Below are 23,314 nucleotides of genomic sequence, written 5' to 3'. Positions count from 1 at the left end.
AAAACAATCTGGCAAATCCTTTTCCTTCTCTCCCCCATTATCTTGAGGTAAAATAATTTCCCAGAAATAAAATTAAAATAATAAACCAAGAGTAAAAAAATTGGTTATACACAAAATACACAAACTTTAAGAAACAAAAATTTCACAGAAACTCAATAAAGATTTCAGATGAAAACTTCAGGCATACTTCTTTAATAACTAGATGACTCATAAATCACACTCCTGAAGCTACTGCCAGTAAGATGTACCTCACCACCTCTCCCTACTCTCTTCTGACCAAGGTTCCCTAGCTCAGTGTGATAATCTCAGTTAGAAAATCAGATTTATTCTTTTTTTTTCTTTTGTCTCCTCTCCTTTCCTTTCTTTTCTTTTCTCTATGGAATGACTAAATCAAGTTAACATATATAATGTCTCACATACTTACCCTATTTATGTATGAGAACACTTAAGATCTACTACACTCAGCAAATTTCGTTGCTATTAACTATATAGTTACCATGTTGTATAATGGATCTCTTGAACTCATTCTTCCTAACTGAAATTTTGTATCCTTTGAATATATCCATAAATTCTCCCCATCCCTGAGCCCTAGTAACTATCAGTCTACTATCTACTTCTATGAATCCAACTTTTTCAGATTCTAAAGTGAGATTAGGTGGTATTTGTCTTTCAGTACCTGGTTTATTTCATTTCATTAATGTAGCAACTGACAGGAACGCCTTCATTTTTAAGGCTGAACAGCATGTCACAGTGTATATACATCATTTTTTTTATTCTTTCCATTGATAGATGCTTATATTAATTCTTTATTTGGCTTTTGTGAATAACCCTGCAATGGACATGGACAGTCCAGGTGTCTCTTCAACATATTAATTTCATTTCCCTGGGGGATGGATATATATCTTATGGTAGTTCTATTTTTGATTTTTGGGAGAACCTCCAAACTTTTCCATGATAGCTATACTAATACACATTCCTGAAGCATGTACAGTCCTCTTTCCTCCACATCCTCACCAACAGTTGCTTTCTTTTGTTTCTTTCATAATTGCCATTCTCACAGATGAAGTTTTAATTTGTATTGCTCTATAGGTTACTGACTGAATATTTTTATATAACTACTGGCAATTTATATCTCTTCTTTTTGAAAAATTTCTATTCAGATGTTTTGCCTATCTTTAAATCAGGATGTTTTCTTACTACTATGTTAGCTCCTTATCTATTCAGATATATAACCCATTTATAATAGCTACAAAAAGTAAAATAAAATATTAGGGATAAATATAACCAAGGAGGTGGAAGACTTACACACTAAAAAGTATAAAACACTGATGAAAAAACTGATGGAAAGGTACAAATAAATGGAAAGACATCCTATGGTCATGGATTGGAAGACTATCATTAAAATATTCATACTATCTGTTATGGTTTAGATCTAAAATGTCACCCAAGATTTCCGGGGTGTGGAGGTGTGTCTTGGTTGGAAGAGGGAAGTCATTGAGGGTGTGAAGTGGAAGGGTGTATTCTTGTCCCTGGTTCCTTTCTCTCTCTGCTTCCTGGCTACTATGGGGTGATCAGCTCTCCTTCACTACACCCTTCTACCAAGCCATTTCCACCTTGGAGTGAGCCAGTCAACCATGGACTAAACCCACTGGAACTGTGAGTTCAAATATATCTCTGCTCGTTTAAGCTGTAGGTGTCAACTATTTTGTTCCAGCAATAGGAAGATAAAGAATACTCAAAACAATGGAGCAGAATGCAGAACCCAGAAATAAATCTACAAACTTATAGTGAACTGATATTCTACAAAGGTGCCATGAATACACAATGGGGAAAATGAACAGTTTACTTAATAAATTATGTAGGAGCAACTGGATGTCCACAAGAAGAAGAATGAAACTACAGCTTTATCTCACATCATACAAAAAATGAAGTTAAAATGGCCTAGACTTAAATGTAAACTGAAACTGTATACCATTTTTAAAAAATAAGCAAAAAGCTCCAAAAAACATTGGCAAGGCAATATTTTTATATGAACCCAAAAACATGGATAATGAAAGAAAAATAAATGCTTTACATAGCAAAAAAAAAAAATCAAACAACAGGCTGAAAAGACAACTACAGAATGGGTAAAAATAGCTGCAAACCATCCATCCAATATGAGGTTTATATCCAAAATACATATGGTTTCATTTTTTATTCATTATTGTTCATTCACCACATCTAATCAATTACTATCATATAGATTTAATCACAGAAGTATATCTTTAATTCATGCACTTATTTCCCTTCTTTCTGCTACCAACTAAATTGATGGTTATCTCTTGCCTAAACTGTGACAATATCCTTCTCTGTTCTTCCTGCCTCCAGCCTTATCATCCTCTAATTACACTGTAGCATTACTGACCAGAAAGCTAAAGCCAAATTTCTATACCTAGACTCTATTAACATCTTTACTCTAATTTATCCACCCCTCAAATAATATATTTCTGGCACAGAGGGAGTACAGAATTAGTTTCTTCTTTGTGGGATATCCTAATCTCCTTTGCCAAACTCACTCACCCTACACATCCCAGCCTTCTCTGACCCTTCTCAGTGTCCAAAGAATTCCTCTCTAGCCCTAATGATAAACTTTTTGCACTATAATTTTAACTTAACTATTCTAACTCACACTAGGCTGTAAATTTTCTTAGAAGAATCATCTTATTTCTAGTATTTCCAGTACTTCAGCTCAGTGTTTAGCACATAAGAAGTATCCAATAAACATTTACCTAAGGAGTAAATATCTAAAGCAATCTCTTTCTTAGGGTAAGTGGGGGAAGACTGAAGTTAACATAAATAGTTGAATAACAGACACATTCTGAATGTTATAATCTGAAAGTTAGTCATAGATGCTGCTTTTAAATTCTAAATTTTAAAGACTTTTTTTATAAAATGGTATGATTTTTTTAAATCAAAATCATTTTAACTCATTCTTATATTTTACAGATTTACTTTTATTTATACTTTCTCTTTTAAAACTTCCTTGAAGAACTGTTAAGGAAATTTTCACTTTTCCAGAAAAGGTATATATGAATCATTCAATTTAATACTGAGTTTATAATTTAGATATGGCTTATTTCCTAAGCTTTACACTAAAATACAATGTAGAGACTTTTATTTCTACTTTCAACATTAATATTTCCTCAGTAGTTCATTACTTCTATGTATTCCTATGTCAGCACTGTCCTCCTTCCTTGTCTCCAAAAGAGGTGTCCTTGCTTTCCAAGATAGCCTCATCAACCTTTGTTTCTCTTATTGTAAATCCTTCCCTCAGGAATCTCTTAGGCATAGCTGTCACAGTAACAAAGAACAAGCCAGTTCCTTAATTACTAACCTCTAGAGTAAACATTTCACTTGCTTCATTTTTCTGTAAATGATGGGGATAAGTGGAGTGGAAAAGGCAATCTAAGTATGATCCATCATTTTCTCAGCACTGATTCCTACTTGTAAGTAGAGTGGACCCTTGGCTTATTCGATTGTTCTTTCTTGAGGGCTAGTTGTAACTCAAGTTGGTTGTAAGTCAATACAGCTGAGATCTGGATGTTTACCCAGTACACGCTATAGATAATAAGAGGTGGATGAATCTTCCATTAACCTTATTAACCCAAGTTGTTCGTACGTCAGGTCAGTTGAAACTTGAGGGTCCACTGTAATTTTATTCAAGTATTATCTACAGCTCTACAAAAGCACTCTATAATGATCTAATAGTCAAATCTAGTTGCCTTATGTTAAAAATGTAGTATTCTCCAAATTATACAGTGAAGGACAATATTTTTATCATGGTTTTTCTAGAAATTTTTTGTGGTTTTTGTAATAGCCATTCTTTTATCTTTCCATCAGCCCTATCAACAAGATATATGAACAAATAAGATATGCTACATCATTCCTTTAGAGTTAACAGAACTTGCTTTATTTGACTTTTAAATTATCTCTTGATTATAATAGGTAATGCAATGAAAAAGTTATGTAAATAGTTGTTATACTGTGTTGTTTAGGGAACAATGATAAGGAAAAAAGTGTACATGTTCAATACAGATAGTTTGTTTTTTTATGAACATTTTTGATTTGCAGCTGATTGAATCTGTGGATGCAAAACCCACGTATACAAAGGGCCAAGTGTACTCACTTGCTTTACAGTCTTTTCTCACCTCCTTGGGGTCATATACTTTGCCCACTAGACCTGAATCTCTATCAAGTGTCTTCAGTTTTTTTCTCATTTATTCTACACAAGAGGTCAGCAAACATTTTCTGTAAAGACTCAGCTAGCAACAATTTAGGCTCTGTGAACTATCTAGTCTCTGTCACAACCATTCATCTCTGCCACTAAAGCACAAAACAACCATAAACAATATGTAGCAAAAGTATTAAGATGTGATATGTACATGTACTAACTCCCTTTGACAAACGTATTCAAATGTATTACAAACATGTACTAAAAAACAAAACAGAACAAAAAACAAAAAAGTGTGTGGGGCTATGTTCCAATAAAATTTTATTTACAAATCAGTCAGTGGGCTTGATTTGATCTGTAAGTCCAAGTCCCCTAGTCCTATTATACAATTGTTTTTAAGATAGCACATCACAAAAAAAAAGAAAGACAGACAGACAAATAGAATCTCATTGTGTTACCCAGGCTGGCCTCCAGCAGATGATCCTCCTATCTCACCCTCCCAAGAAGCTGGGATTATAGCCGCATGCCACCATGACCAGCTACAATACTTTTCAAAAATAAGATAGCCCTACTTTTACAAATATATGAAGATCTCAAAGATATACTGCTACATAAATGTAAATTATAGAACAATATCTACTAAGTGAGGCAATGTGACTTTCCGAAAAAATATTTGCATATACATCTTATATATATATACTGTATATATTTATGTACATGTACTAAAGATAAAAATCAAATTAATAAAAGTTGTTATTACTATAGAGGGAAACAGGACTGGTGAGTAGGGGAGTAGAACTTTTCTTACATTAAATAATTTTGTAGTATTTTAATTTTTAGAAGCTACATAATTATTTATGAAACTAGAAGCTTTAATTTACAAAGAAAGATTAGACTGTTTAGGTGAATAGCAACAACGATATCCTAATAAAAGAAAATGTTTAAATGACAGAGATTAATAAAATTCAAGTGAGACACTAAACCTTTCAATTTTGCTTCTTGCTCTTCCATTTTCACGGGTTTTATCATCATCTTTCTTGGGTGGAATTATCATTGGCTCCAAACCAAACAACTCTTGAAGGCGTCCATAAAGATCCGAACGATTGTAGACATGAAACTCAAAGTCATTAATGGTGATATATAACCTGGTTTCTGCCTTTGGGTCTAAAGATATCAATTACACAAAAAGATAGAAGTCAAATATTTTTAAATTTTAGTCAAAGTTTTTAGTCAAAAGTCAGTTAAAGTAATTCAAATGATTTATTTTAAAATAGAATTCTATCAAAGATGCATATTAAAATAAATACAAAATACTGACAAAACAAATTTTAAAGGTTGTTTTAATTTAGTATTTTTAAAACTGTCTGAGTTTCTATATTCTTATTATATAACAAATGTAATGATTCCATGCTGACAACATGAAATGTCATTTATAGACTAACTAAAATTTCATCCTCATATAGCCATTGTTTTGTACCAAAATATACACAGAAAAATATTCAAAATGTGTTTAAATATTATGTTAGTATTTAAATTTTTGCATCATAGAAACTAGGACTTTTCATAAACACTTTTGAAAAACAACAAAAATATTTTAAAATATTTTATGAATGGTAGATATCAAACAATACTCCTTTCAAATAAAAGATATAATTACATTAAGTATAATTAGCAACACGGGTTAAATATCCATTACCAATATGCTGAGGACCAGGAGTGTTTTAGATTTTGGCTCGTTTTTCAGATTCTGGAATATGTGAATATACATAAGATATATCTTGGGGATGGGACCCAAATCTAAACACAGAATTTACTTATGTATCATATACACCTTATACACATAGCCTGAAAGTAATTTATACAATATTTTTATGCACTTGCATTTTCATGTGAGACCCATCACACTAATTTAGGCATGGAATTTTCCACTTGTCCGAGTCATGTCAGTGGTCAAAAGTTTTGGATTTTGGAGCATTTCAAACTTTAGGTTTTCTGATTAGGAATGTTCAATCTGTAGTACTTAATAAAGCCATCTACATAGTGATGGGTGAGATACTTGTTTTTACTGAGGAAATAAAGCAGTGTATCACAAATCAACAATACAGTAACAGTATGTTGTTGTTCAATACAAAACCATATACTTTTGGTGAGACACCCTTATTTTTAACCTTGATCCACTTTCTAACCTCTACCAAATTCAGCTAAAACCTGACAAACCAGATGACCAGTACAAGCTTTATTTTTTAAAATCAAGAATTTAAACAAGAAGGATATACCCTTCAGTAAAATACCAAATTTTACCAAAATTAATAATTTCAAATTATTTGCAAAAGAGCATCTCTAGGGCCCGAGATTTAGCTCAGTGGCACCGTGCCTGCCTTGCAAGTGCAAGGTCCTGAGTTTGATCCCTGGATCCAAACAAACAAACAAACAAAAGGGCATCTCTAATATTCCAAACAAATATAAATTTTAAGCTAACAAATTAAAAATACACTGCCCAATTCTGGGAAACAAAGGCAAAGAGGGAGCATCACAATCCCTGACTTGAAATTATACTACAGGGCTACTATGATAAAAACAGCATAGTACTGGGGAAAAAAAATAGACCCAAGGATCAATGAAACACATTAGAAGATGTAGAAGCAACTCCAAACACACTCAGTCACCTTATCTTTGAAAAGGGGCCAAACACTTTCACTGGAGGAAAAATAGCCTCTTTAATAAATGGTGCTGGAAAAACTGGCTTTCCACATGCCAAAGATTAAAACTAGACCCACGTCTCTCACCATGCACTAAATTAAAATCAAAATGTATTAAAGCTCTGAATAGTAAAACAGAAACACTAAATCTGCTAAAAGACAGAAGAGGTAGAACTCTTGAAGGTATGGATGTAGGCAACAACTTCAGGAAATACTACAATTGCACAGGAAATATTACAAAGAATCAACAACTGGGATCTGATCTTATTAAAAAGCCTTTGCACAACAAAAGAAATCATCAACAGAGCAAACAGACAACCAACAGAGTAGGAAAAAAATTTTGCCAGCTGTTCTTCAGAAAAAAGACCAGTCTTCCAGCCTCCTGACGAGACCACTGCAGTCAGCCATGCTTTATGTTCAGAAGAGGGCCTTCTAGAGGGGTCATCACAGAGCACTGCTTCATCTCTCTCCACAGCAGGCATCGAACTCGGGACTTTGCACTTTCGAGGCAGGCAGTGGAATCACTGAGCTAAATCACCAGACCCGAAAGTAATTAAATTAAGGCAAACTTTTTTTGAGAAAAAAATTTTAAATTTGCCAATATCTCAAAATTCCCTTTGCATACACTATACCAGAATATTATTTAAAGTTCTGAGTAGTGTTTTGGGGGCTTTTGAACTTGAATCTTCATATAGCCCACAATGAATTATTCATAATCACATCTTTATGCTACCCAAAGCAAACTATTTGGGGAAACAAGGATACCCATAAGTGAATCTACTTGGAAGACCATAAAGGGAACTATATTAATTGTGGTCATTGGAAATGGAATAGCTGGGGCAGAAAAGGTGAGCCGGTCCCAGCACCCAAAAGGAAGCTCCCTCACCGCCTTCACAAGCTCCTAGGGCAGAGAAGCTGAGCTGGTCCCAGCACCTGGAAGGAAGCTCTCCCACCGCCATCCCAAGCTCCTAGGGCAGAGAAGGTGAGCCGTACAGGTGCCAGAAGCACCCCACGCCCCATGGAAATGAGAAGACATGTAAACAAGCCTCAAAAACAGACTTCTGGGTCACCTACAGCAACCCCAAAGGGAAATGAGATGGAACAATCTGATACTCAACCACCTGGACTCTCTGAACTAGCAACAAAAGAGATCTGGAAAAAATGAAATCAGAAATAATTACTCAGATAACAGCAAAGATTGTGCTCATGGTGCAAGACATGATTAATAAATCTAGAGAGGACACAGATAAAAAAATAGAGGATCTGAGGAACATGATGGAACCCCAACATAGGAAACAAATGGAATCCATAAAACAGATGCAAAGAGATTTCCAGGAGATCAAAAACTCCATCAAAAGTCTGCACAGAAGAATGAACCAATGTGAGGACAGAATTTCACATATAGAAGAAAAGATTGCAATTAATGACCAGGAAAAGAAAAATTTCTTTAAAATTGTAAAGGAACATGAGAAATCAATCCAGCAGCTGCTAGACGATGCAAAGAAGAATAAAAAATGACTAATTAGAGTCAATGAACAAACAGGAGAGAGTGCAGATGACATAAAAAAACTGTTCACAGAAGTGATAGCAGAAAACTTCCCAAGGAGGGGAAAAGAACTTGACATACAGATAAGTGAGGCATATAGGACTCCAGCTAGCCTTGATTAAATCTACACATAGGCATACAATAGTTAGGATTCCAGAAATTCAACAGAAGAATGAAATTCTACAAGCAGTGAGAGAAAAGAAACAAATCACATACAAAGGAAAGCCCATCAGAATCACAGCAGACTTCTCAATGCAAACCCTCAAGGCAAGAAGAGCTTGGAGTGATGTATTTCAAGCCCTAAAGGAAAACAGCCTCCAACCCAGATTGATGTACCCTGCAAAACTATCTTTCAAAATTGATGGAGAAATAAGATACTTTTATAATAAAGAGCACCTCAGGAACTTCATGAATATCAAACCAGCACTCTAAAAAAATTTTAGACAATACCCTAGGAAAAGACAATGAGGATCACAACCCTAGGAAACCCAGCAGAATGAATCCATTGGGCATTACAAATTAAACACAAAGGGGGAGAATCCAACAAAAAGAAAAAGTCATGACAAGGCTTTTAAAACTTTTAACTTCGTCTCCCTAATGAGTGTATAATTCAATCTTGTTATTGTGCTGATTAGTATTTTTCTAATTCTAGAGTTGCACACTTTTCCTTGTGCTATACTGGCTATTTATCATCTTCTTATGTCTACTTTTTAATTGGGTTGTCTATTAATGAGCTCTAAGAATTCTTTATATATTCTGCTCACAGGTTATAGGCATTGTAAATATGATCTGTTTAAGGGCTACTTTTCATTTTAATGATGTCATTTAAAGTTCTAAATTTTGATGGAATCTCATTTATCAGTTTTTTTCTTTTATACATCATGTCTTTTGTATCCTAGGTAGTTCTTGCCTACCCTAAATTCATAAACATTTTCCCTTATAATTTCTTCTTAAAGTTTTTTTTAATTAAATTCTTTTATTGGTACTTGTAGGTATACAACACAATTACATTTCTCATTGGGAATTGGACCTTTACATAATGCATCTTGGTTCTTATTATTTCCCCATTCCTAGCTCTCCCTTCACCCCCTCCACCCTTCCCTATTTACAAAGACTTTATTTCCATTTTTTCCATTTCTCAGCATTTTTCCTTTCCCTTCTTTCCTTTCCCCTGCCCCTCCCACTACCCCTACCCCTCTGGACCTTTTCTTCCTATTTTGCATCATCGATTATTTATTCTAATCATTGGTACATTTTAGGTATACAATATAATGACAATCATCATTGGAAATTTGCACCTTTACATAGTCTCTCTTGGTTCTTATTTTTCACTCTTGCCCAGCTCTCCCTTCAACCCCTCCAGTCCTCCATATTTACAAAGATTTTGTTCCTATTTTTCCATTTTCTCATATTAATCCCATTCCCTTCTATCCTTTCCCCTAGCCCTCCCACTTCCTTCCCCTTTGCCCCTTTTCTTCTTCTTAAAGTTTTATACTTTTAGGCTTTCTTATTTAGGTTCATAGATCCCTTCAAGTTATTTTTATGTATGGAAATAAAGGGTTGAGCATAATTTTTTATATACGGATACCAGGTGTTCTAGTGCCGTTTGCTGAAAACACTATCTCTTCCTCGGCTTCTGAATTGAGTTTATATTCTATAAAATGCTACTGTTAAATAATCTTTCAAAACTCAGTGGACCATATATGTGTGGTTCTATTTCTAGATTCTTTGTTTTATTCAAATGATCTATATGTCTTTCCTTACACCAACACTGCCTTGATTACTGTAGCTTTAGAAGAAGTCTTAAAATTAGGTGCTAAAGGTCTTCCAACACTGTTTTTTTTTTAACTTTTCTAGGTCCTTTGTACTCCTACATAACTTTTAAATTTCAATATCCAATTCTTCATTTACAGCAAGTATACACAGACCTAAATTTTTATATATATCTTGTGTTTTCTAATCCTGCTAAATTCAAATACAAGTTCTAGGGGCTCCTAGAGATTTCTTAGTATTTTCTCTGTAGATGATCATTTCATCCACATATAAAGATTTTGCTTCCACCTTGCCAATCCTATCCTAATTGTGTCATTTTATTGCCAGACTATTTTGATTTGGGCCTAGGTTTCAAAGTTTAATGGACAGATAAAGAGTAAGCATATCTGCCCTTGTTCCCCACCTTAAGGAGAAAGCATTGTAGCTTTTCCATTCATATAAGGCTTTCTCACTGGAAGTATGGAGTACATGTCTTTAATCTGTTGAGAAGGTTCTGTTCTACTTCTAGTCTCCTGATAGCTTTTACCATGAACAGCTGTAGAATTTAGTCCAATACTCTTTCCCCAACTAGTGACAGGATCACATGGCTTTTTCCTTTCCTCTGTTAAAATGATGACTTTTGGGGGTGGATCTTCCAATGCTGAACCAACACTGCCATCCCTATAACAAAACCCCTCTCTATATACTGCCAGACCTGACTTCTAATAGTTTGTTTTGTTAAACAAATTTCTATTTATGTTCATACTTTTTTCTTCTATTATCTTTATCCAGTTTTAGGATTAGCACAATATTGAGTTCCTAAAATGATGGGAGAAGTGTTCCTTCTTTTTTCTGCTTTAATTGTTTGATACAATTTATCAGTTAAAATGTGTATGAGCCTGTTGTTGTCATATAGGTAGGTTTTCAAGCTAGGAATATACTTTCTTTAATAGGTGCTATTCAAATTTTATATTTCCTCCAGAGTTAGTTTCATTAATTTGTCTTCCAAGGTACTTCTCAGAAGTTGTCAAATTTATTTCAAAACAGTTTTTTGAAATATGTTTTCTATATCCTTTTAAATTCTGTAAAATCTGTGGTAATGTCTCCTAGATCTTGATATTGTAATTTTAAAAATGTATAACTGATATTGTGTAACAGAAAGAAAAGATCTAAAGGAGCAGGGGAAGTGGGAGTGGCAGGGGAAAGGAAAAAAGGGAAAAGAAAAAATATGAGAAAAGGAAAAAAATGGAAACAAAGTCTTTGCAAATAGGGAAGGGTGGAGGGGTGAAGGGAGGGCAGGGGAAGGGGAAAAATAAGAATCAAGATACTCATGTAGTGGTACAAGATCCCAATGATGAATGTAACTGTATTTTATTCTGAAAATGTACCAATAAACTTAATGGGGGAAAAAAAAAAAAAGAAAAGAAAAAAGACCAGTATCTGTATAAAGAACTGAAAAAAAAAAATTGCTTCTCGGCCTTTTGGCTAAGTTCAAGTGAAGAACTGAAAAAAAAAAAAAAATCAGACCTCCCAAATTTAAAGTACCAATCCAAAAATGGGCATCTGAAATGAATACACACTTCTCAGATGAAGAAGCAGAAACAGCAAATAAATATATGAAAAAATGTTTGGCATCACTAGTCATTTGAGAGATGCAAATTAAAACAAGCCTGAGGTTCTATCTCACTCCAGAAAGAATGACTATTACCAAGAAATCAACCAACAACAAGTGCTGGTGGGGCTGTGGGAAAAAAGGAACTCTTCTCCACTCTTGGTGGGAGTGTAGACTGGTCCACGGTGGTTCCACCACTGTGGAAATCAGTGTGGAGATTCCTCAAAAAACTAGGATTAGAGGTCCCATTTGACCTACCTAATACTCTTCTGGGTATCTTCCAAAAAAAATTAAAAGCATCCTACCACAGTGATATATGCACAACTATGTTTACAGAAGCACAGTCTGTAATAGCTAAATCTTGGAAACAGTCCAAATGCCCATCAACAGAGGAATGAATAAAGAAGATGTGGTTTTTATTAATACAATATAGTACTCGTAGGCGATAAAGGATAAACTGGAGATATTTCCAAGTAAATGGATGCACTTTGAGACCATATTCTTAAGTGAAATAAATCAGATACACATGTGTAAATACCCCATTATTTCTCTGGTGTGAGAAACAGAAAGGGTAAATAAGGACCAAAATTTATATAGAATAATGTGAAACAGGAAGAAAATGTTCAAATGGGAAGGAGCACTAAGGACAAGGGACTGGGGAAAGAAAGGAAGGGAAAAGGAGAAAAAACACAGGAAAAGAAAGATAAAACAGAAACAAAGCTTTTGTAAATAAGGAGGGAAAGAAGGATTAAAGGGAGAGGTGAGGAATGGGAGAAAAAGAAGAGTTAAGATATATAATGTACAGGTACAAATTATATATGACGAATGTGATTATGTATATATAAATTGTACAATAAACTTAATTTAAAAAAAAAATCAAGTACCACTCATTTTTAAATCAACTAAGGAAAATGAATTAGCAATATTTATTTTTACATAGTAATCCTTTTACTTGTACTGTACTCTCAGGTTATTTTATCACTTCCTAGGACAACTGAGGAAAAAAATGATAAACTCAATCCTCCAAAAAATTAATTGTGAGGACCTACCTGTACTTTTCTTGTATTTCTTAAATAGTTCTTTGACCAACTATTTCTTTGGATTTACTACATCACTAATACTTAAGTCGATCCCTAAACTATCATTATCAAGCATCACATCCCCTTTTCTTGCTGTATGTCAAATTCTTAAAGTAAAAACACCAGAGAAGGCAGTGGTTTTTAAAAAATTTTTGAAGTTATCCAATACTCGAAAGTAATAAATATGATCATCCATTTTTTTAAACAAGTAAAGCAAACTCTATCATCCAGTCAGTTTACATCTTTCCTCATTAATCATCCACATCTAATTTTATTTTTTAACACTTTTCTTGAACATCCCATGCCCAGCCAAACAGCAGCTTTTCAAAACGTACCCTACTCCACAATATTTGCAATCTTATCAATACCTAGTCTATTTTTTCTAGAGATTATCAGCCAATCCCATTAGCTTTTTCATTCAGCCTATATCCAGAATCCAACCACTTTTTACCACCATGGTCCATCCAAGGCACCATCATGCACTTATTTTGTCATAATAGTCTCCCTGCTTCTGCCCGTCTTCTCATGCATAACATATTGACCAGATCTTTTAAAAACCTAAGATTATTTCACCTATGTCCCCAAAATGTCCAATGGCTTTCTATCTTACTCAGAAAAATGCCCTTTAAATGATCTATAAAGTTCTACAGAATATGTACTCCCAACTCCTAATCTGTCTTCCACCCAATTCCAACTAAATTGCTGCTGTTGATAATGAAACAGAAACAGAAAAGCCACAAAATAATCACAATAGTTCATTCCCTTGCTTGTTGCATGTTTCTCTTTATCCTCTTTCAATGAAGCCTTTCCTGACTTCTCTTTGTAAAAGAGAACTAGCAACACTTATTCCACTGTCCCTGCTTTTATCTTCTTTAATCCTATAATTTCCTCATGCACTCCCTGATGCTATATATATTTACTTTATTATTTGAGTTCTCTCTACTGGAATGAAGCAAGCTCTGTAAAGGAGAGGACTTACTTTACTCACGGTTGGCTTACTGGGCAGAACAAGGCTTAGTACACAGAAGAGCATATTTGTAAGAAAAAATAACAGAGCATCTTCCTATGAATCATATTTCTAAACAAAACAAAATATCTACAAATAGATCTTAGTATGTTTTAAAACCCAACATGTGGAGGCATAATAAATGCAAGGAGAATACTTTTCTATTCCCAAACAGATCTATACAAGTAGGTATTATTGTACAATTCTTCAGGTTCATAAACAATTTAGTTAAAATCTACCTCAAAACTCATGTCAATCTTTCATTTTCAAATTTATTTACAGAACAGTTTACTAATGATCCCTGAATATGATGTCACAACCATTAGGAATATGCTATAAGGCCAATGGGTCAGCATCAATAGGGAAAATTAAGAGCCAAGATTTGCCCCTAATTGGATTAGCAGTGATGGATAAGCAAATGGTGACTGTATAAAACAGAAACAAGATTAGTCTCAATGTCATCTCTTTCTGGACAAGCACAAGGTTTGCACTTCTAAATTTAGCAGATAAAAGAAAATATCTTCATTAATTTACCAAGGACAATAAGGTATAAAGATATGTATAAACTTCTGAGAGTATTTTGAAAAGACTGATAAACACTAAGTATCTAATACTAAAATAATATATGATCCCTTCAATACTCCTTACCATATTTTCTTGGCCTTTTAAAAAATTAGTCATTATTTATTGTTGCCTCTCCTGCTGGAGTATAAGCTCCACTAGTGGGGTTTTTTTTTTCTATTTCATTTTTGCACTACTATGTCCCTGGTGCCTAATACAGGGCCTGGTACATAGGAGATGTTCAATGAATATTGATTATATCATTAAATAAAAGTAATAAATAGCCTTGTGAATTTTAAATAAGACTGAACAAAATGTAGGCTGTACTGACAAATATTTTGAGTGGTCTGGAGATCACTCTTTTCCCTCCAAAAATCATGTGGGAAAAGTAGTATATGAATAGTATGTTTCTAAGTACTTAAAAAGCATCTCTTAGTCTCATATTTTAAAAAATAAACATTTACCTACTTGACATTGTCTTTTTAATTTGTTCTGCTTCTTTTTCATCAACCTCAATATTTCAGCCAGAGAGCTATATGATTAAAAAGTAAATCAGATATTCAAGCCTAATTGATCTCCAAGCTTATATGGTGTGCATTTTCTTCAGCGTCTCTGCCCAGAATCTTTTCTGTTAATATTTTCCCAGTTTTCTGCCATCCCCAGGAGTGTTCTATTTGGCAACATTCTCTCCAACCCCATATCCTTACCCCAAGATATACACACAGATGCAGAGACAGGCTGCCAAAAAGCACACTATAGAGACAGAAAGGCAGGAAAAAGCACACATATCCTGAAGCATACACGCACATAGGCACACTTATGCACAGATTCAGAAGCATTTAAAAAGGCAAACATACACATGCACATATTTTCACAGTTATACATGCACGTACACACAACTACTAGCACACTCAGAATTTCATGCTCATAGAGATAAATATACACAAAGCCTACATGCAAAAGTGTGCCCCACACAGACAGGCGCACTATACTAAACTAATAGGGGCTATCTCCAACAGGGCACACGTCCCATCTCAAACAAATATCCTCCAAAACAGACAGGAACTTCTTCCAAAGACATGTATTTTCCACGTGCAGATACACACATACACACACACACACACACACACACACACACACACTGTACACACACAGAGTGTAAATTAAGTTAGCAATACCTGCATGCAATTCTCCAGGACCTGCATAAGGAGGTAAATAAACAGCAGAAAAGATACAGGACTCTATCCCCAAAACAACATTTACTAATGTCATGACCTAAGACCAGTATTTTAATCATTCCAAGCCTTGTTTTTCTTAACTATAAAATGAGACTACCTCTATCTATCTGCAGGATTGTTGTACATAAAAAATAAGTTTCTTTCTCCTTGCAGATAAAATTCTTGCTGGTCATATAAATGATGTACAAGTAGCCCTCTACATCCATGAGGGTTTCACATCTGTGGATTTAACCAATCACAGACTGAAAATAGGAGAAAAAATATATGTGTACTGAAATTGTACAGACTTCTTTCCTTATAATGATTCCCTAAACAATATAGTATAACAAATATTTATGTAGCATTTACATTGTATTAAGTATCCTGAGTAATCTAAACTTAAGTAAAGTATATGAAAGGATGTGTAAAGCTTAGAAGCAAGTACTATGCCACTTGATATATGCATCCTCAGATTTTAGTATCTGCAGGAGGAGGAGGGATGCCCTAAAACCACTCCCTAGATGATACTTTGGATGGACTGTGCTTTCAAATCACACTTTTTAAATAACCTTTCACTTCAGAGTATAATATAATCTTTATAATAATAATGAAGCAACATATCTCTCATAGTATTTTCCACACACTATTTGTTATGGCTTGTGTCTAGATGTCCCCCAAAGCCTCATATAGTCATAGGTGGAGCTTTTTCAGAGGTGGCAGGATCTAGGGTGTGTGATGCTGGGATTGATTCATGGTGTAGTGCTAGGATCAAGGGCACAAAGATTAAGGGTGTGAGTGCTAACCACCTTAAGGGTAGGTAGCCTAGATAAGATATAAGAGATAGAAAAAGCTGTGGTCATCCCTTGCTTGTTTTGCTACCTTCTGCCCTCCATGAACTGTTTCTCCTCTGTGATGCCTGTCTGCCATGCCACTCTGCCTTAGAACTAGCTGATTATGGACTGAAACTTCTACAAACTGTGAGCTAAATAAACCTTTCCTCCCTTCACTTGTGGGTGTTGGTTATTTTGTCACAGCAACAAGAAAAGTAACTATATGTAAAAAAAAAAAAGTAACTATGAAATTAGTCTTGGCACTTTATGCACATAATCCTTTTTAATCCTCACAATCCTAGCAGTGGGTACCCCAAGGTTACCCAACTACCAAAAAGAACAATGAAACTCAAGTTTCATTGACTCTTTACCATAAAATAAAATTACTTATCAATTATATCAACACATGCAATGTCTATTTCAAAGCAAAAATTAATGTCACTAATTGCTAAATACAGAAATTTATCCAAAAATGGTACTTGTTTTTTAATATTACATGACAAACTGATCAGTAATCAAAGATGAAATGGAGGACTCAAGATCATTAAATTCTTGTGACAATAGATTTCTCAAAGACATTTCCCTTTCCAAGGAATTTTGGAAACAGTTTCTAGGATTTATTCTATCTAATGATACTGGGAGTCAAAGTGAAAACTTTCTGTATAACTTAAGAATACTTAATTGGTTCTCTTAAGTCTCATCTCTATGTTAAAATTACTCTATTCTTGATTAAAGCAGAAATTTTCTCACATTCCTTACTATCAAAGATGGTGCCATTCATGTGCTAAGGCCCCCTCAAAATATCTTTTTTTCCCCCTCAGTACCAGGAATCAAACTCAGGGCCTCATGCTTGCCAAGCAGGTGCTGTGCCGCTGAGCTATATCCCTGGCCTCCCTTAAAATGTCTTAATAAAATACCAAATAGATATAAGCTATAGACATAAAAAATTATGACTCAGAGGTTAAGTTTATAGAGAAAATATACATGAATGTTGTAGAATCACTCAAATCTCTTAACCAAACAGCTCCCTCTGATGTCTTGTTTTCCAAAGAGAAATAAGGAAAAAGACAGCTATTTAATTATGTAATTGAGAAATATGTTATCTGTAATTCTAAAAAAAGCAAATGTGCAAAAGTGCTGCCAATGTTTCTTAATACTCTGAATTAATACTACTGTAAAAGACAAAATAGCCTACTGGCATTTTAAAAACTGTTCAGTGTTTTTTATTTAATTTAATAGGCAGGATTTAGATGTAACAAATTTTAAAAGTGCTAGATCATATTAAGCTAAAACTTCTAATAAAATAATAGAGGCATACTTTACCATCATCCTTTCACTTCTTACTCAAAGAATTCCTTTGATAAGAAAGGTGCATGACTATTCAGATTTAATTATTATATCATCACATATTAAGAGGCAACTGGCCTTGCTATTTATTTTCCAAAAGAATGGATTATAATTGACTATTATAAAAATAAAGATTTTTGACAGATACCAAACCTTTACCCAACAATCATCTACAACAAATCAACAGCTTCTTAACCTCTAGAAAATTATGCAACAAATTCTACGGTAAACAGCTCAGATATGTTGTTTTAAGGACTATATGAACAATTGGCAAATCTGAATGTTCTCCTGGATAAAATGATCCCAACCAAGCCATACGGCATAGAATTTCAGCACTTGATCATCACTCTTTTCTTCTAACAGGGCAACTGTAAAATCTTGGCCCTACCCACCGAAAACCCTTAGTTCACCTCCTTAGAAGGCTATGTGGCTAACTATCTATTCAGGCACATACTCCACTCAGACTTCTAAATCTTCCACCAAGAAATATAAACATCTATTAGTACTGCTTAATTGTCAAAGAAAATGGACATGCCCTTAATCAGCAAGAAATAATATCTAGATTATAAGGTCATGCTGCTGAATATAGCTCACTACTATATTGTTATGTTAGAATGTACTAATACTGTCCAGTTTTTCTCAAAAGTTTTTCATCCCTTATGTACTTTATTCTAAATTCTCTTCCTGACTAGTGAGTTTCATCAGTGACTGGTGCTGTTGAGTGTCACCCAACAGAAAGACAAGCTTGTAAAAATATCACATATGTCCTCATACACTTTATTCACCAACTTTAGCAATGTGCAATTTCTGACTCTTCCCCAAAGTCAAAATGACCATGAAAGGGAAATGTTTTTAATTGATTCAGGACATTGAGGCAGCCACAACAATAACATAACTAAAGATTCTCACAAAAAAGAACTTCCAGGGCTGGGGATTTAGCTCAGTGGTTCCACCGCCTGCTTCGCAAGCACAAGGACCCGAGTTCAATCCCCAGCACCAAAAAAAAAAAAAGAACTTCCAGAATTGCTTTAGAAAATGGCAAGAACAATGGAATAAGTGTGTTCGAAGAAAGGGAGAATATTGGGGGGGTGTTAATGGCAATGTGTCTTTTATTGTAATTTTTAAATTTAAGCATACTTTATTTTTCAATCACACCTAATATAAACAAAAAAGATTTTAAGCTTTACTGTAATCTTGTTAATAATATAGCTTATGTTAACTAAACATGAAAAAAGACTAATTCAAAAGAGGCACTCATCTAGTGAACAGTCTGCAAGATTAAGAGAAGCATGACATGGAGCAGGAACTATACTCCTAAAGTAAATCTACCTCTAAGGCCCACACTACATAGACATTACAAATTAATTCAGAAGAAATATTAGGCCTGCTCAAAGCTAAATTAATGTATCAAAAGCTGGGTATGAACTCAAAAGGACTTGATTCTAAGGAATGAGTTTTAGCCACCATTTGCTACCTTTATGGCTAACAGCCAAATATAAAACAAATAGTAGTCAAGAATATTTTCCCCACAAAATTTAATACAGGTAATAGTGCAGACAACGACTCAAAATTTAGGATTTATTCATATTTATGAAGAGATAAAACTTAAATGTTTCCCATACATTAACATATTGACCTATCTACAGGACGTTTTATCCATAAGAATGCTTATAGCATTGTGAAGACAAGTTAACAATGGTTTAACAACTGACATTCTAAAATGATAGACTGGAGACTATTAATAACACAGTCATTCTACATAACAGATGAGAAACGGCAAAAGGCCATTTCAAAGGCCCTCAAAATACTCTATCATGTAATAAAACTTATCTCTGTTCAAACTTATCTAACAAACAACTCTAGCTATTAAAATGGTTTTTCCAGACACGAAGTTTGACCATTCTAATTTCTAATCATTCTGATTCCATTAATTGTACAGATGTCAAATGCTGACCCATTCATGCCAGCCTTGACAAGGAAAAGTACATCATATATAACAGAAGGGGAAGAAGGGAGGGCTATAGGGGCAAGGGAATAAGAAAAAAGAAAAAAGACTAACAGTGAAATAAATAATAGTAAAATCTAAAGTAACTTAGGCTAGCTTAGATAAGTTTAGAAACTTGTCAATTTTTAAATCTATTTCTTGTAAAAATAAAGTTATAAATGATGGTAAGATGCTTAGGTGAGTCCAAACACACACACACACACACACACACACACACACACACAAGAAAATTATCAAACCAACGTTTAATTGGAAAGCTCTAAAGTTTTATAACAACTTAATCATTTCAGAATCTCAACACAGAGGCTGAAGGGACAGCTCAGTGGCAGATCACTTGTTTAGCACACAAGAGGCCCTATATCCTCAGCACCACAAGACAGACAGACAAAAAAATGTAGTCAAAATCTCGACATGGAGTAACAGAAACACAGATAATCTCTATAGCTAGAAAAAGATGTAAGGGTCCATCCTCTTCTGACCCTACACTACCAGGTCTCACCAATAATCTTCTACAACAGTAGTTTCAAAACATGATCTGGAGACCTATGCGGAAATCTCAAGACCAGGTAAAAACTATATACATAGTATTACTATATTAAGATATTTTAATTTCTCATGATCATTCTGCCATGAGTACAGTGGAGATTTTCCAAACACTAGGGGATATGGCACTTCATCAGATTTACAGAAGTATCAGTAAGACTCTAGTCATCTATTAAGCCAAACATTAAAGAGATTTGTAAACTATAAAATGCTATTCATCTCATTACTTTCTTTTGCTTTAGATACTTATTTTTCATAAACTGTATTTTTTTTTAACAGAACAAGTTTATTACTCCCACTCAGTACTTCCTGGAGGCTTTGATGTTAAGTCATACATAATTTGAGAAATACCAGGAATCTTCTTAATCTCAGTGACCATCTTTAACACCTCCACAGGAATCTCATTACGAGGTGCTGTGGGTATACCAGTCATGAAATCACTAGTAATAAAGGTTTGAATAACCACAGATCTCTGGCATGAAGGCTGCTTCTGAAGTGGGTCCCAATCAAAATGTAATGGTGTCAAAATCACTGGCAATTGGCTTATTTTCCCGGCAAACCCAGACTCCCTGAGAATGTTATGGGCCTCAAAATCAGCTTGGTGTAAAGTACTAAGCACTTTTGTTAATGTTGTGACACATCCTCGGTATAAGCCTACCAAAGAAAACAAGAGACTCCCAGTCAGGCTCATCTTTACTAGAGATCCCACAAATGTAACTGTAGGAACAACAGCTACCCTGTATACCTACAGTTTTGATTGGCAGCAAGAAAGCATTCAGTGAATGCAGACTCGTAATCTGCATCAGCTTCTCCTGATCCTTTTCTGTGGTGCAGGCCTTGACTCTTTGTAATAATGTATGAAGCTTCTTAACACTTGCAGAAAAATCAGTCACTATTTTCAAAATATTATTGGTTTCAGGAAAGTCCTTACAAATGCAAGGTAACTCAGCACATATTACTCTACTAGGCAAGCCAGGACCTGGAAATGGATGCCCGGGAACTAATTCTTCAAGAAGGCCAAGTTCTCTGCCTAAAATTCTCACTTCATCTTTATGAAAATCTTTCAGTGGTTCTATTACTTTTCCCTCTTCTCTCAATTTTCTGATAAGTTCTGTGTCATTGTGATGAGTTTTGATGAGTTCAGCTTTGCCATTTGCAACAAGGGATGCACTTTCAATTAGATCAGGCAGTAAAGTACCTTGGGCAAGGAAAACCTCATCTGGTTTCAGAGTCATTTCTTCAATTACTTCACTGGCAATCTTAACAAAAGAATCGCCAATGATTTTTCTTCTCTCCTCAGGACTTGTAGTCATATTTAATGTTTTGCTAATTCTTTTTCATGGGGTTCTGTCTTCATCTGATATTGGTAAAGTAGTTGTTCCATTATAGAAGGAATGAGCAGCATTTATCACTTTGACCTGAATTTCAAGCTTTTTGAGGGCCTCTTCAACAGACTGGCTTTTCCATTTTCTCATAAAGCTATTATCAATGTGCACAGCAATGACTTGATCTTGATTCAAAGCATGATTTGGCAAAGCTGTACAAACTGTTGAGTCTACACCACCACTGAGTAAAACCAAAACTTTTGATGTGCCTACTTGCTTGCTCTTTGATCTCTAGAATGCATTCAAATTCTCTGTTCTGCACTGTAAAAGTCCCAGTACATCCAGCCAAATCATAAAGGAAATTCTTCAGTATTACTTTTCCATTTTCTGCAAGACCAACTTCTGGGTGGAACTGTACTCCATACAACTTTTTAGATTCATTTGCTATACCTACTACAATGTTTCCAGAATGTGCTACAACCTTGAATCCATCAGCTACTTTGTCTACACTATCTCCTTGTGTAAGCAAAACAGTTTCTTCCTTCTGAGGCCCCTGAATAATGAACACGTATTATCCACACTGATGTTGAAGACTCCATCTTCTCTAACACTTTTTTTGTGCACAGTACCTCCAAATACCTTATTCATCATCTGCATGCCATAGCAAATCCCAAGGATAGGCTTGCCAGTAGTGAATATTGCTGGATCAAACCAGGGAGCATCTTCTGAATACAAAGAATTAGGTCCTCCAGAGATGATAATAGCACGGAATCCTTGTTCTTTTATGGTAAATGCTGGTGCTTCCAGGGGCCAGATTTCAGATTGCACAAATAGTTCCCTCGCTCTTCAGTCTATGATTTTCCCGTACTGAGCACCAGCATCCAAAATGACAACAGCTTCTTCGTAGTGTTGGGGGCCATCCTTAAGGTCTCCTCCAGCATTCTCCAGCTTGCAGTCTCCGTTGCACAGAGCCATTGGGGCTGGGGCCGCGACCCGGCAAGAGTACAAAAGAGGGTAGGAGGGTCCCAGAAGGGTCGGCGCTACGGCCAAGGTGGAGAGGGAAGCCTGTTCGAGGAGCAGACAGAGCGGAGAAGACTCGGCTGCCCGCTGAGCACCGAACCGAGCAGCAGCCTCAGACCACAGGCCCCTGATCCGAGGGAGAGAAGACCAGCAGTGCACACGCTGCCCCAGCCTCCTGATTCCGCCCCTGAGGCCACTGGGAGGCGGCAGAGACCATTAGGCTTCCTCAGATGCCGCTGCCAAACCCAAGGCTCTCAAGCTAGGGGCCCCCGGCAGGCCCTGCCCCGCAAACAAGACCCCCCGGCCCCCCGCAGCCCGCCCCTGAAGGAGGGGCTCATAAACTGTGTTTTTAATATATAATAGTTTATCAGTATTCTTTTTTTTTTGTTAGTACGGGGGATCGAACTCCGGACCTTGTACTTGGGAGGCAGGCTCCAGAACTACGGAGCTAAATCCCGGCCCTTTATCAGTATTCTTAATGAAAAAATTCTAAATTTATCAGGCTTAATATCTAATGCAGTAAATATAAACAGATAGAACCCCTTTACATAAAAGCTCTTTG

The 23,314-nt window shown here is 35.3% G+C and overlaps 1 protein-coding gene and 1 pseudogene across 11 annotated transcripts in view; both read right to left on the bottom strand.

Annotated features, from left to right (window-relative positions):
- Bltp1 (bridge-like lipid transfer protein family member 1) overlaps positions 1-23,314 on the bottom strand; it is a 241,252-nt gene that overhangs the window by 191,737 nt on the left and 26,201 nt on the right. For all 11 annotated transcript variants that reach the window (XM_021236449.2, XM_021236454.2, XM_021236453.2 and 8 more), the window contains exon 7: positions 5,194-5,374. In XM_021236449.2, the coding sequence (XP_021092108.2) occupies positions 5,194-5,374 (181 nt within the window). The remainder of the gene's footprint in view (positions 1-5,193; positions 5,375-23,314) is intronic.
- Positions 15,006-23,032, bottom strand: LOC147823390 (GMP synthase [glutamine-hydrolyzing] pseudogene; annotated as a pseudogene).

This window comes from Heterocephalus glaber, unplaced genomic scaffold (assembly GCF_053883595.1).
Source record: "Heterocephalus glaber isolate CG9 unplaced genomic scaffold, H.glaber_assembly_v1.0 deba00001586, whole genome shotgun sequence".
Classification (NCBI taxonomy): Eukaryota; Metazoa; Chordata; class Mammalia; order Rodentia; family Bathyergidae; genus Heterocephalus; species Heterocephalus glaber.
Note: the sequence above shows the minus strand (reverse complement) of the source record. Positions and strands in the feature narration are given on the sequence as shown.